The sequence below is a fragment of the Pteropus medius genome, unplaced genomic scaffold, assembly GCF_902729225.1.
Source record: "Pteropus medius unplaced genomic scaffold, Ma_sr-lr_union100, whole genome shotgun sequence".
In the NCBI taxonomy this organism is placed as follows: Eukaryota; Metazoa; Chordata; class Mammalia; order Chiroptera; family Pteropodidae; genus Pteropus; species Pteropus medius.
This window is the reverse complement of record NW_024342467.1, coordinates 23,887,583-23,899,955: the sequence shown is the minus strand read 5'-3', so window position 1 is coordinate 23,899,955 and position 12,373 is coordinate 23,887,583. Positions and strand designations below refer to the sequence as shown.

Here is a 12,373-nt window from a genome sequence, read left to right as displayed (position 1 = left end):
TATTTCCAGAAATTTGCATAACCGTTTTTGTTACTTACAGATTGTGGGCATAAAATAACTAGGCACACGTGTGTAATTGTTAGATTTTTTTTTGGCAGCACCACTATTCACAAAACTGAGGTCATATTTTTAGCTTTTAATCCATGCTTACTAGGTGGGTAAATAGTTGAAGAGCTATGGGACACCTGGAGTGACAAAGCTTATTGAAACTCAAGGACAAAACTTTGGAGCAGATGGGTTGCGAATGAATTGCAAAGTGGATGAATGAATCACTGCATCACAAAACGACTGGGAAGGGAGAGCTTCTGAACAGGTGCAGGATAAAGCAGCAGAATCCGGTCCACGTTGTCAGATCTGAGGGCTTGTCATGTCATTTAGAACACCTGTAAAAAAAACTAATTCTTCTGAGCTCGAAAAGGCTATTTCAGCTCGTTTTAGACTACCGATATAAATCACTAATATTCGAATTTCTAGAAAATTCTTCTAAAAACATCTTTTAAATAAAGCTAATTTTATAAAATCCATTGATGTCTAAAAAACTTGGGACCCATTTCTTTAACTTGAGTCTAGTTCTGTACTCTAGGTCCCAGGCACGTAAAAATCAGACTATCTGAACCTAAAAGCTCGGATTCTCTCTTGCAGAGGGACAGCTGCGTGCAGTCAAGAATGCGGTGACTCCGACCCTCTCGAAGGCAAACGTTTTCACACGACTGGCGTTAAACACCCCTCCACCGACTCCAGTCTGAGGAAGAGGGCTCCGAGGACATCCACAGGCGACAACTGTCCTGAAAATGGGAGTCTAACAGCTAAGACCTTAACCAAACGTTGTCTAAATTCTATTTACTATGGTCCGAAACAGCCTTTTGGAAAGCAATGGGAAATCGGTAAATTTATTCTGAAACAGTTAGCCAGGGAATACAATTAAAGGAAAATCTACTTCTGTCTGGGTCAAGCTATTTTACTTGAAAACAATTTCTGTTCCTGGGGGAAGACAGACAGACAGACTGCCCAGGTTCTGACGACCCCTGCTCCTCCCCATCGTTGAGATCAGGCCTCCGGACGATCCCTAAGACGGTTCAACCAGACGTCTTAGGACAAAGCAAGGAAATAACCAGGCCCACCCAGAGCTACTGAATCAGAACCTCTGGGGATAGGACCCAAGTTTTAAAGAAACTCCCTCAGAAGATTTTTATAAAGTTTAAGAAGTACTGTTTTATAACACAAATGCACTTAGATATACTAGGAATATGAGTAATTAAAAAATCTATTTAATTTTTCCTGTGTAAGAAATCAACCACTGAGCGTGAAGGTTATTCTGCTCTCTCGCATTTCTTGGTCAGCCTTCATTTTACATGTATAAATACAAAATGTTTGTGACAGCTTACCTGCTCTTGAGTCAAGAACCAGTAAGTCAGCAAAATACAGAATAAGCAGCCCAAATGTATGCTATAAATAGGAGTTCATAATTATATCCTACACAAAAATATACACATTTGCCAGAAGCAAAACAAGTCTACATTTGACTAATTTCTACCATAAGTACTTAATATACACTTGTATAGTTGTATATGTATGTGTACATATATATGCATATCTGTATAGACATATGTACAAATACGCGAATGCACATGCGTACACACACACACACAAATTCTATTCTGGCCTTTAAGAAGCTGAATATCTGTAAAATGTGGATACGTGGTAGACTTCAGGTTAGAGACGGCCACGGCTTTATTTTTATTTCTTTGAAGACACCAATTCAAGACAAACACCATCGGCATTTCGAAAATAGGCAGAGAATGTTGCTCTCACTATGAAAACAGACTTCGCTCTCCAATCATAGGTCCCAAAACTGAGGAATGCACCCCAGACACACCAGTTAGACCCCCGCCCAGCTCACTCACTAAGAATCAGAGGACATTCACCAACTGTGTGCTGCAAACCAACTTCTAAAACACGATCAGAACTTGGGAAATAAAGTTCAATAACTAAATACTGAATGAAAAGATTAATAAAAAGGCTTTAAGGGGCGGGCATAAACTGTCTTACTTTTTATTACTATGTTTTTCAAAAGGAAAAAGAAAGGCAAGCCCCTTTCACCTCACATCCAGTTATCAGTGAATTCTTTCCAAAATTCAGAAGGGCCTGGTTCTGTGCCAGTGTGACCACTCGGTCCACCCGCAGAGGACTTTCGCTGGGAGACCAGGACTTCAGGATGCTAGTCCTGGGCTCTAACTTCTGCAGGCGCTGACTTCCGGTTTACATTCTGAGTGCTTCAGGACAACATGACCCACCCTTGAACCTGCCTTTCAAGAGCTTCGCCCCTTCTTCCAGGACAGCAGAGTGCGCAGAAAGTGCAGAATGTCACCATGCCCTTTAATTTCTCGTATAAACCGAAATCTGAGGGATGGAAGGAAGCAAAGAAGGGAGAGAGGGAGGGGGGAAGGAGCCCAGTATTTCCTATCATTAAAATTTTACAGAGATCTGTGATGGAAAAAAGAGACGTTTATTTTACAATTATTTTAATTTAGAAATAGAAAACATCTTGGAAGAAAAAAATGAGAGAAAAACAAAATATGTAGGCAAACTTTTACTCCATGAGCTTCTCAAACCCTCACTTGTTCACCAAATCCCAAGACGAAAAACAAGGTATTCAGCCACCACTGTAAAAGAAAGAAAAATGGTCAATATTGAGTGTATACAAGATTTTAACAATAATAGTACTTTGAAACGCAGTATGCTGTGATTTTATGGAACCAAAACCAGTTATGTGAGAACCACACCTACGTTACCCCAAGACAGCATAAAAGAAACTGAACTTTAAAATCTTGTTACAGGTCCTTGGAGATGATGTGACTGCCAGAACAACTTATCATAAAAACGCGGAACTCTGATTTAGGAAATGTGCTCAATGTAAAGTCTTTCTGAACAAGACAGAAAAACACGAATTACATGACAGGATAGTAAGCTGAGAAGTTTTTGAATGTGATGGACAATATACGGGTTGAAAATAAAGAATGAAGACTAGCACAGTGACTCCTGACCACTACGGCATATCAGAAGCGCTCAGAAACGGTTTAAGCATAATGAAAACAAAAATCGCTTCAAATGATCAGGCACTCAACAAATATCGGCAGAATCTAGCAGTATTCACAAGTCAAGAGACGTGTGCACGAATGAAACAGCAAGCTGGCAAGTCAAATGGTTTCAATTTTCACTCCATTCTAGACACTGTCTATTTCAAAAGGTTACTTACACGATGATGTTATTAATAGGGATATGGATCAATTTCACAAAAAAGCCAATAAATCCCATTATAGCAAATCCTATTGCTGTTGCCATGGCAATCTTCTGGAATTCTGGATTCAAAACACAAAATTTACATTATTTTTACAGTGTCACTGTAAGTACAGGAGGAAAAACTAACGGTGACATAAACTTACTGGTGTACAATTCTCCTGATAGTAAATACATAATTTTGAGTAAAACAAAATATGATGCTATTTATTAATAATAAACTGGTGGATTTTTAAATTTTCATATTTTATTATCTAAGGAAACATAGAAATAAAGTGCATGCCCATCCTAGTGAATCCATCGATAAGCAGTGAAATATTTTACCTTCTTAGCAAATGACCAGAATGCCAAAAAGAAACATAGAGAAAAGAAATACACAGTAGTCTTAAAAAATTTTAACATTGCTAAAAATATTGATTATAAAAGCAGAGAACATAACTTTTTATTAAAAATAGGTCCATTGTCTTTGATATTATAATGAAGCCAAAAATAAGACTTGAAAAATCAAACTGGGGTGGGCACAGCTTCATGCGAAGGTTTCAGGCCCTGGTAATGTTTCCATTCGACGTTATTAGCTCTCCTGGCCTGCTGAGCCCTCCTACTATGTGCCATCAAATCTTCTACTTCTGTTCGTGATACCACAACAGTAACTAAAAATTATAACTGCCATGATCTGTGTACGACCGCCTGCCTTCCCTGAAAGAGTCTAAGCTCCATAAGAGCAAGGACTATTCTCTGTATTTTTATGTATCATACTACATATATATATAATGTGTTATATTCTTTGTTATAGTCCCAGCTCCTGATGCAGGCAGCAGTCGATAAATAAATAAAAGTAGACACATTCTGGTGCACCTTTTAACACATGAATCATGATAAATAAGAAATTAAACTTTCCAAATTGGCAACAACTGTATCGCTGATTTCATGCTAAGGTTTTGCTGGGGGAGCAGGGGGAAGTGGCAGAGCACGGAGGGCTCCCGGAAGATTTTCCAGAGAGAAAATATGGAAGATACTAAAAACGCTGAAGTCATTAAATATGACTAAAGCCGAAAATAAGACTGTAATAATCTTACACCATTTGAAAATACATAAAACAGAAAAACGTATAAAGTATACAAAATTTAGGAAGAAGTGACGTTAAAAAAGCAATAAAGCAAAATAAAACAATAAAAATGTGGATGAAAGTCATGCAACGGTTATTACATAGGAAGATATTAATCAAATAAAAGGCTTAGAAAATGCAAAGATTTAACTTTTTCTCTCATTTTAAAACTATTACCTTTTCTATCGGGTTTGGTGCATCTTTTAACCAGCCGAATCGAGTCCTTCACAAACTGCCGACTTGGCTCAACGAACTGCATTACCTGATCCATGATGCTTGTTTAGAAAAAACGACAAAGAAGAAAAGATACTCACTGGAATTACTTATCACACTGCAAGGGCTTGTTCAGCCATACCACAATATGAATGAGGCCAGCCAGGAATCCATGCCTAATGTGGGGCAATCCCATCTCACAAAGGAAAACAAAAAAAAAGACAGCCTCCGAGCCTTCGCTGACATTATTTTTGTAGACTCCAGCAAAGCATCGGAGCAAAGGCAGCAGCACAGGTTTGACCCATTATCATCACTGACAAAAAAGGATGCATACTCTTAAAGGTGGCATCACTATTAGAGCCCAGAGTAGAGACACATCGGACTTCAATCCGACCCTCCCAAACCAGTCACACATTTTTAGAAAAGAGTGTATTTGTGATAGACCTATGATAGACCTATCATTTTTTTCAAAACCACAAGGATCAACTAAACCAAGATGCAGATTCTGAGAAACTATTAGGTGAACTTCCACTTTAAACATTTACGTTTTGACACACCTCTTAAGGAAGCAGGGCTGTATAGTTTATCATACAGGTTCTTTTGAGGAATCTATTATCCAATAGAAACGCCACCTAATCTTAGCTTTGAGAGCCCCTGGCACAAGAGTTAAGGCCAGTATATTGCTTGTATTTTACTTGATCTCCAGTACTCAGAACAGTGGCGAGGCACATAAACACTCGCTACATATGTTTTTGTTGAATCAGTGCATGAATGCCATTTTCAGAGCAGGTGGTGGTTCAAATCCCTATCTACGAAATGAAACCTCTCTAAGCCCCAGTTTTCTCACCCAGGGTAGGCGGCTGGAGGAACGTACGCGAAACGAAGTGTACTAGGAATTCTATATACATCTGGGCCAAGAGTGCCGGGTCCCTCCAAAAACATTAATGCCAGTTTTCTGGGCATTTCACTTCAGTTTAAACTTCATACGGATATCGCAATGAAAGCTATGGACACTTTCATTCACAAGACACAAAACGCTGCACTCCAAGTCAGGGGAGGAGACTCAATAACCCACTACGATGTCCTGCTCTAGAATGTGGGTCGGTGGCCCCACTTCTTATCGCAGGCGTGGTGGCAGGCCCGGGGCCGAATACAGCTCTTTCCAAGGGTCCTCTACACACGCACACCCCGAAGCCGACCCCGAAGGAGCCCCCGGCGGCAGGCCGTCACCTGACTGCAGCGGAGAAGGCAGCGGGAGCCCCCGGGACCTCACACAGGTGGCCGCAAGTGCGGAGCCAGAAAGCCGAAACCTGGGCCAGGACTTTTCCTACGAGACTTCGAAGCCCCTCTCCCACGGGGCCGCGGCCCTGGGTCTCCGCCCGCACTCGTGGGTATGCCGGCGGCAGGAGGGGCCGCACCTGGCCTCGGACCCGCTGGGCGAGGGGTCCCTCTCACCGCCCGCCTGCCCACGAGAGCCGCCTCCGCGAGTCACAAAGGTTTCGCTCCGCGCCCACCCGGAGACAAGGCCCTACCTGCCGGCCGACACGTCGGTCGCCAGGGACACGTAGCAGAAGAGCGCACAGAGCGACGCCCGCCGGAACCGGAAACCGGGTCGCTGGCCTAAAGCCCGCCCACCCCTCCGTTCATTGGTCCGCCGCGCGGAGCCCTCAGCGCGCAGACGCAGCTCGCCGTGCGTGCCGGACGCGCTTCCGGGGAGAGGTCCGCTGGGGGGGTGGGCGACGGGCGTCGCGTTGGGCTTCGGGTGTCTCCTGCGGCTGGAGTTTGGCGCCCACCGAGTTCTTCCCCAGCTGAGGCCCCGGTTCCCCGCTAGGCCCGCCCGCCGCTCCTTATTCGGGTTCACGGTGCCCGCTCTGCTGGAAGCTAAGTCAGTCTAAGTGGAGTTCGCTTGATGGGATGCTTTCTCTGTTTCCCGCGGTTCGCGCTGGCTCGTGTGCCTTCCGCTGCCCACACTTTCTGTACATTTTTACTTTTATTGGTCACAGTGAAGCGCAGAAGCTCTGTAGTATTCGGCCGACCTAGTTCTAAATAGGCGCCCCACCCCCCAAAGCCTGGCCTTCAGTATCTGTCTTGGGACTGTCGCCGGAATTAAGGCCACCATTTGATATACTTTAGGTTTGATTTGGGCAAGTGCTTATTATGTGTTTTGCTGAGAATGTTATGAACCCAGGCATTTGGTGGTAACTGGTGAGCTTTTTCAACCTGTGATTTTATGTTTTTAGAATAAATCGTTCTTTGGACAATTATTTGTTGAGCACCTACTGTGTGTAACACTTTACTAGGTGCTATGGGTAAAGCAAACATTACATGCCCTCCTGGAGTTTATTATGTTTTCGTAAGGGAATGAACAATGCAGGGAGAGGGACAGACAAAGACATCAGTTAATATAAATGCTATATAGCAAATAAAAAGGGATTGTGAAGAGAAAGGGGTGGGGGGAAGGGAAGCGGTGTGATAAAGATAAGATTCCCTTAGATTGGCACATGCCAATAACACATGCGCTGAAATCCTAGGGACGAAGGGTTATTCAAACACTCTAGGTCAATTCAGAATTGAAAAGTGACTCTTAGAACTAAGACTTAAGACACAAATACATAGCAGGTTTATTGGTAATAGCCAAGAACTAAAAGTGATTCAGGAGTCCATCAACAGGAAAATGGATAAAAAAAATTTATATACCCACAATGAAATACTACACAATTGAGAAAAATACATATATGTAGCGTTGATGAATATCAAAAAAACATGGCTAGTGAAAGAAGTATATGAAAAGAGTGCATACTGGATAATTCTATTTGTGAGAAGTTCTAGATAAGGCACAGTGATGCGTGGTGAAAACAGGGAAGGACCACATAGTAAATATTTCAGGGTAGGAGGCCCTCAAGTCTCTGCTGTTGTAGCTCAGCTGTTGTAGTGCAGGAGCAGCGTCAAGAATATGTAAATGAGGGGCCGTGACTGTGTTCCAATAAAACTTTATTTACAATAACAGAGGACCAGATTTGGCCCACAGGCCATAGTTTGCAAACTCACGATCCATGCAATGCTCATCAATGCCTGATAACATAAAAGAGAGAACATCAAACGTGCGTTTTTGATGTTAGAGAAACACGTTACTGCCTGTGAAGCAGCCTTGACAAGAAAAAATAATACAACTTAGTCTCTCAGCAAAACTCCAGAGCTAATTATCAATTTACAGGAAATGTAGGGACAGAAAGGAATGTTAAATAACACCGTCACATGCAGTGAGAAATTCCATACAACAGTTGACTTAGTTTCTAAAATATAATTGTGAGGAAAAAGCAATCTATGAATCAAATATATTTAAGGCATATCTACCAAAGACATCCTGATTCAATAAACAATCTGATATTTTATACACACAATTATATTTATAATATTAAAAATCAGTGTTAATAATTTAGGAGCGATGCCGCTATTGTCCTAAGCTTTAAAGGCATGTGTAATAAGAGTTGCTAATTGTGGGGTAGAGATGATAGTCAACCGATTTAGCTGGTTTATGAAATGGGTTCTGCGTAATCACAAAGTCAGTGGCTGTACAGGCTTTTGAGGTGGCATTTTAATCTCTAAGCTAGAGGCAGACAGGACAGTTTGTCAGTGATTTCTACCTGACTCCCTGGTTTATGAGGCAGTGTTTCAGACAGCAGAACATTTGTAAACACAGGACTTAGAGCCAGTTCCATCCATATTTGGACATGGCTATCTTAATTTTCTTAGTTGTTGACTACATCTTTTTAAGCACTTATTATTATACTTTTGAAATAACATTTTAGCAAAAACAATACATGCTGATGCTTTTTAAAATTCAGACCATACGGATAAGTACTGCCCAAATATTAATCATCCACTATACTTCATGTAGTAAAATGCTTTATTAGTAGATGAACCTCCAGTTCTCTCTATGCATATGTGCAGATAGATATCTAGGTAAATAGTGATAAAAATAGATAAAATAAAAATATGATTCTGTTAAAATTATGTAGAAAATGTTGAATTTACTTTTAGTTTAACAAGAAAAATGAACCGATATGAAAATGAAAGAATTTCTAAATTTCTGAGTGTAAAGTAAACATTTCTTTACCACATTCAGTATTATTCCTTAATTAATACCCTTAGATTTAAAAATGTTATGCAAAATATTAAGGTTGGAGTTATATATATTCTAAAAAATGTTTAAATTTGAGACATTAAAATTGGCACCCTGCTGCGATGAGAAAATTAACACATTTCTTCCTTCCTTACTCCCCTCCCCTCCAATTTCTGTTAGTGTTTGGGTATGTTCCCTAAATGAGGGATGGTTCTTTTGCTGAATTCTTTTAAAACAATAAAGTAAAAATTGTAAGACGTCACACTCCTATTCACCTCGTACTAGAAGTCCTAGCTAATGCCATAAAACAGGAAGAGGGTGATGGGAAGCCATACAGATTAAGAAAAAAGAAGGAAAATTGTCCTTCACAGATGACATGATTGTCTAATTTAAAAAAGCTCCTGAACTAATAAGCAATTATAGCAAGATTACAGGATGCAAAGTTAACAGACAAAAATCAATTGCTTTCCTAAATACCAGCAATAAAAAGTTGAAATTCAAAAGATGGAGAACTGGTACTCCTAGACTTCAAGACTTACTATAAATCTATAGTCATCAAGACGATATAACATCTTGAAAAATAAAAAAAAAAAATCAGTAAAGAACCACACAATCAATAGACTCACACAAGTACAGTCAGCTGGTTTTGACAAAGGAGCCAAGGCAATCGGTGAAACGCAGTCTTTTCAGCAGTGCTGGAAGCGGCTGGACATCCACGCGCAAAAACGCGTCTAGACCCAGACCTCACACCTTCCACAAGAATTAGCTCAATAAACGGGTCATAGACCTACATGTAAAATGCAAAACTGTAAAACTTCTAGAAGATAATAGAGAACCGAGGTGGCCTTGGGTTTGATGATGGGTTTTTAGATTACAACACCAAAAGCATGACCCATGAAGGATATAAATATGACTTCATTAAGATAAAAACTTCTCTACCAAAGACACCGTTAAGAGAATGAAAAGACAAGGCACAGACTGGGAGAAAATAATTGCAAAACACGTATCTAACGAAGGCCTATCCAAAATAATACAAAGAACTCTTAAAACGCCTCGATTTAAAAAACCCGATTAAAAAATCGACAAAGGATCTGAACACATGCCTCCCCAAAGAAAACAACAGATGGCCAATAAGCAAATGAAAAGGTGCTCATATCACACATCATCATGGAATTACCATGTAAAACGAGATGCCACTGCACACCTATTAGACCAAAACATCGACAGTACCAAGTGCTGATGAGCATGTGAAGGAAAAGGAACTTTCATTTATTGCTAGTAAGAATACAAAGTGGAACAATCAAAGTGGAAGACAGCAAGGCAGTTTCTTACCAAGCTACACAACTGTACTACCCTCGTGCTCCTTGATATTTACCCGAGTGAGTCAAAAATTTACGTCCACACAAAAATCTGCACACATTTATAGCTTTGTGTATAAGATGTGGAGGCAACCAAGATGACTTTTAGTAGATGAGTGGATAAACTGTGATATACTCATACAATGGAATATTATTTAGTGATAAAAAGAAAGAAGCCATCTAGCCACGAAAAGGCATAGAGAAGCTTAAAAGCACATCGCTAAGTGAAAGAAGCCAGTCTGGAAAGGCTACGTACGTATGATTCCAGCTACACGCATTCTTCAAAGGCAGAACCGTGGTGACAGTAGAGACCAGTGGTACGTGGGCTTGGTGGGGGGAGAGGGAAGAAGGGGCAGATAAGTGGGGTACCGGGGATTTTTAATGCAGTGAAGCTGCTCTGTGCGATACCACAGAAGCGGATACAGGACGGCATACATTTGTCAAAACCCACAGAACTGTACAACACCAAGAGCGAGCCCCAATGTAAATTATGGACTTTAGTTAATATATTAATATTGGTTCATCAGTGGTAACAAATGTAAAGTAGGACAGATATTAATAGGAGAAACTGTTAATAGTCATACAAAAGAATAGCACTCAGGAGAAAAAAAATAAATGAGCCAGTGATATTCACAGCATGATTAGATCTCAGACATGTTGAACAAAAGAACACTTACTTAAATACGGGCACGAAAATACACACTGTAGAGTTCCATGTATATGAAATTGTAAAAAGTCAAAACTGATCTACAGTGATGGCTGACCAGTGGTTGTCTAGGGCAAGGTCTGGGGTGGGGTTATCTGTAAGTGGGCACCAGGGCACTTTGGGGGGGTGATGGAAATGGCCCACATCCTGATTGTGCTGCGGCTGCCTGGGGGTGTACATTTTGAGCTGATACACTTTAAAAAGGCTGCATTTTGTCATACCCCAGTACAGTGGTTATTAAAAACTCCCGTTTGAGCCTTGAAACTTTCTTTTATTAGAGATGTGAACAAAAAGGGGCTATGTAATAAACCTGACAAGCCCAGGGGCAAAGTCACCTCACAGGGTGGTCTCATCATAAATTCCTACCTGGGCAGGTAGGTCATCGGTAGTCACGCTGCAGGCCTGTTAAAGGTTTGTCTGTGCCTTAGGCCAGGCCTGCATTGTTTCCTGCATTAACACACCGTTGAAACACCTGAAGTAATGCTCTTCCAGACCCCTGGAAGGCACGACCACCCTCAGGAGAGTGCGCGCTCTCTTTCATGCCCTATAGTCCCATCCCCACCAGCTTTCTCACACCTCCCCAAGGTCTGTTAGTTTCCTCCTCAGTTCCAGATGCGTGAAAGGAACTGCAGAGCTGTCATTCTCCGGAGTGTTTGCGATCTTGCTTCCTGGCGATGTCAGTTTGGCTCAGATAAACTTAGGAAAATTCTATTTAGGTTTGGACGTCCTTACATCCACAGAGAACCTTTAGATGTACTAAAAAAAAACAAACAAACAAACAAACAAAAAACAAAAAAAAACCCAAGGGTGTCTTTTTATCAGGAGCGTCCAAGACAGACACAAGATGGCGATATTACTCCAAGAAAGCATATGCCTGTGAGCCTGTCTCATCCCAGGCTCACCCAACAGCCCTTCAGCCTTTCAGGACAATTGTCCTCAGTACTTTATGTTTTCCCGCGTGCTTTGGGGCGTCTTACCTAATACATTTAATTTTTGCCCACGTTCCATATTATGCCCGATCCTGGAACCATGTCAGAGCTTTTTCTTGGTTTTGATTGTTGTTCGCATGCATCACAACGGTAAATAGTTCACGGTCAGGGAGGCGGTTGGCCAGTAGGGAGCCTCGTTATTACCGTGACTTGTCGCTCACCCGCCGCGCTGTCCGAGCGCTCGGCCTTCCCCGCAGAAGGCGCGCCTCGGAGCGGTCCCTCCCGGTCCCGCGGTTTGTGTGTCAGGCCCCGGCTGTCAGAGGCAGCGCCCCAGCGTCCCGTGCTCGTCCTCTGTGCCGTGGCGCCCGGTCCCCGAGCCCTGCTTCGGCGGTTCAGTGTAGGAGCCAAGCAGGCCGTCCCCACCGGGCTGCGACCAGGTCGTCCCAGAGCACGAGGAAGGGCTCGTCCCGCCAGCGGGAAGCGCGGGAGGGAAACGCACGTCTGTCTGGAAAGCATCTAGGCGACTCAGAATTTCTCGTTTAAACGTCATTTCTCAGGAGCAAAGTAGTTCCCGTCAACGAGCTCTCTTGGAGATGGAAGGTGACTGTGCCCTCCCGACCGCGAATCCCTAACGGCCGCGGG

At 42.1% G+C, this 12,373-nt stretch overlaps 1 protein-coding gene across 1 annotated transcript; it reads right to left on the bottom strand.

Annotated features, from left to right (window-relative positions):
* Positions 1 to 2,485: 2,485 nt before the first annotated feature.
* Positions 2,486 to 6,274, bottom strand: SEC61G (SEC61 translocon subunit gamma). Its single transcript, XM_039862807.1, has 4 exons — positions 6,148 to 6,274; positions 4,580 to 4,677; positions 3,257 to 3,359; positions 2,486 to 2,663 (listed from the first exon to the last, which is right to left on the bottom strand). The coding sequence occupies exons 2-4, from the start codon at positions 4,671 to 4,673 to the stop codon at positions 2,654 to 2,656; spliced, it is 207 nt and encodes a 68-aa protein (XP_039718741.1). The 5' UTR covers positions 4,674 to 4,677; positions 6,148 to 6,274; the 3' UTR covers positions 2,486 to 2,653.
* Between the last annotated feature and the right edge of the window lie 6,099 nt (positions 6,275 to 12,373).

Bases quoted from the DNA above. Each gene is read 5' to 3' on its own strand.
- SEC61G (XM_039862807.1), bottom strand. From the start codon at position 4,673: ATGGATCAGGTAATGCAGTTCGTTGAGCCAAGTCGGCAGTTTGTGAAG. The intron at 3,360-4,579 runs GTAATAGTTTTA...TTTTGAATCCAG, and splicing joins CACCAAACCCGATAGAAAAG to AATTCCAGAAGATTGCCATG.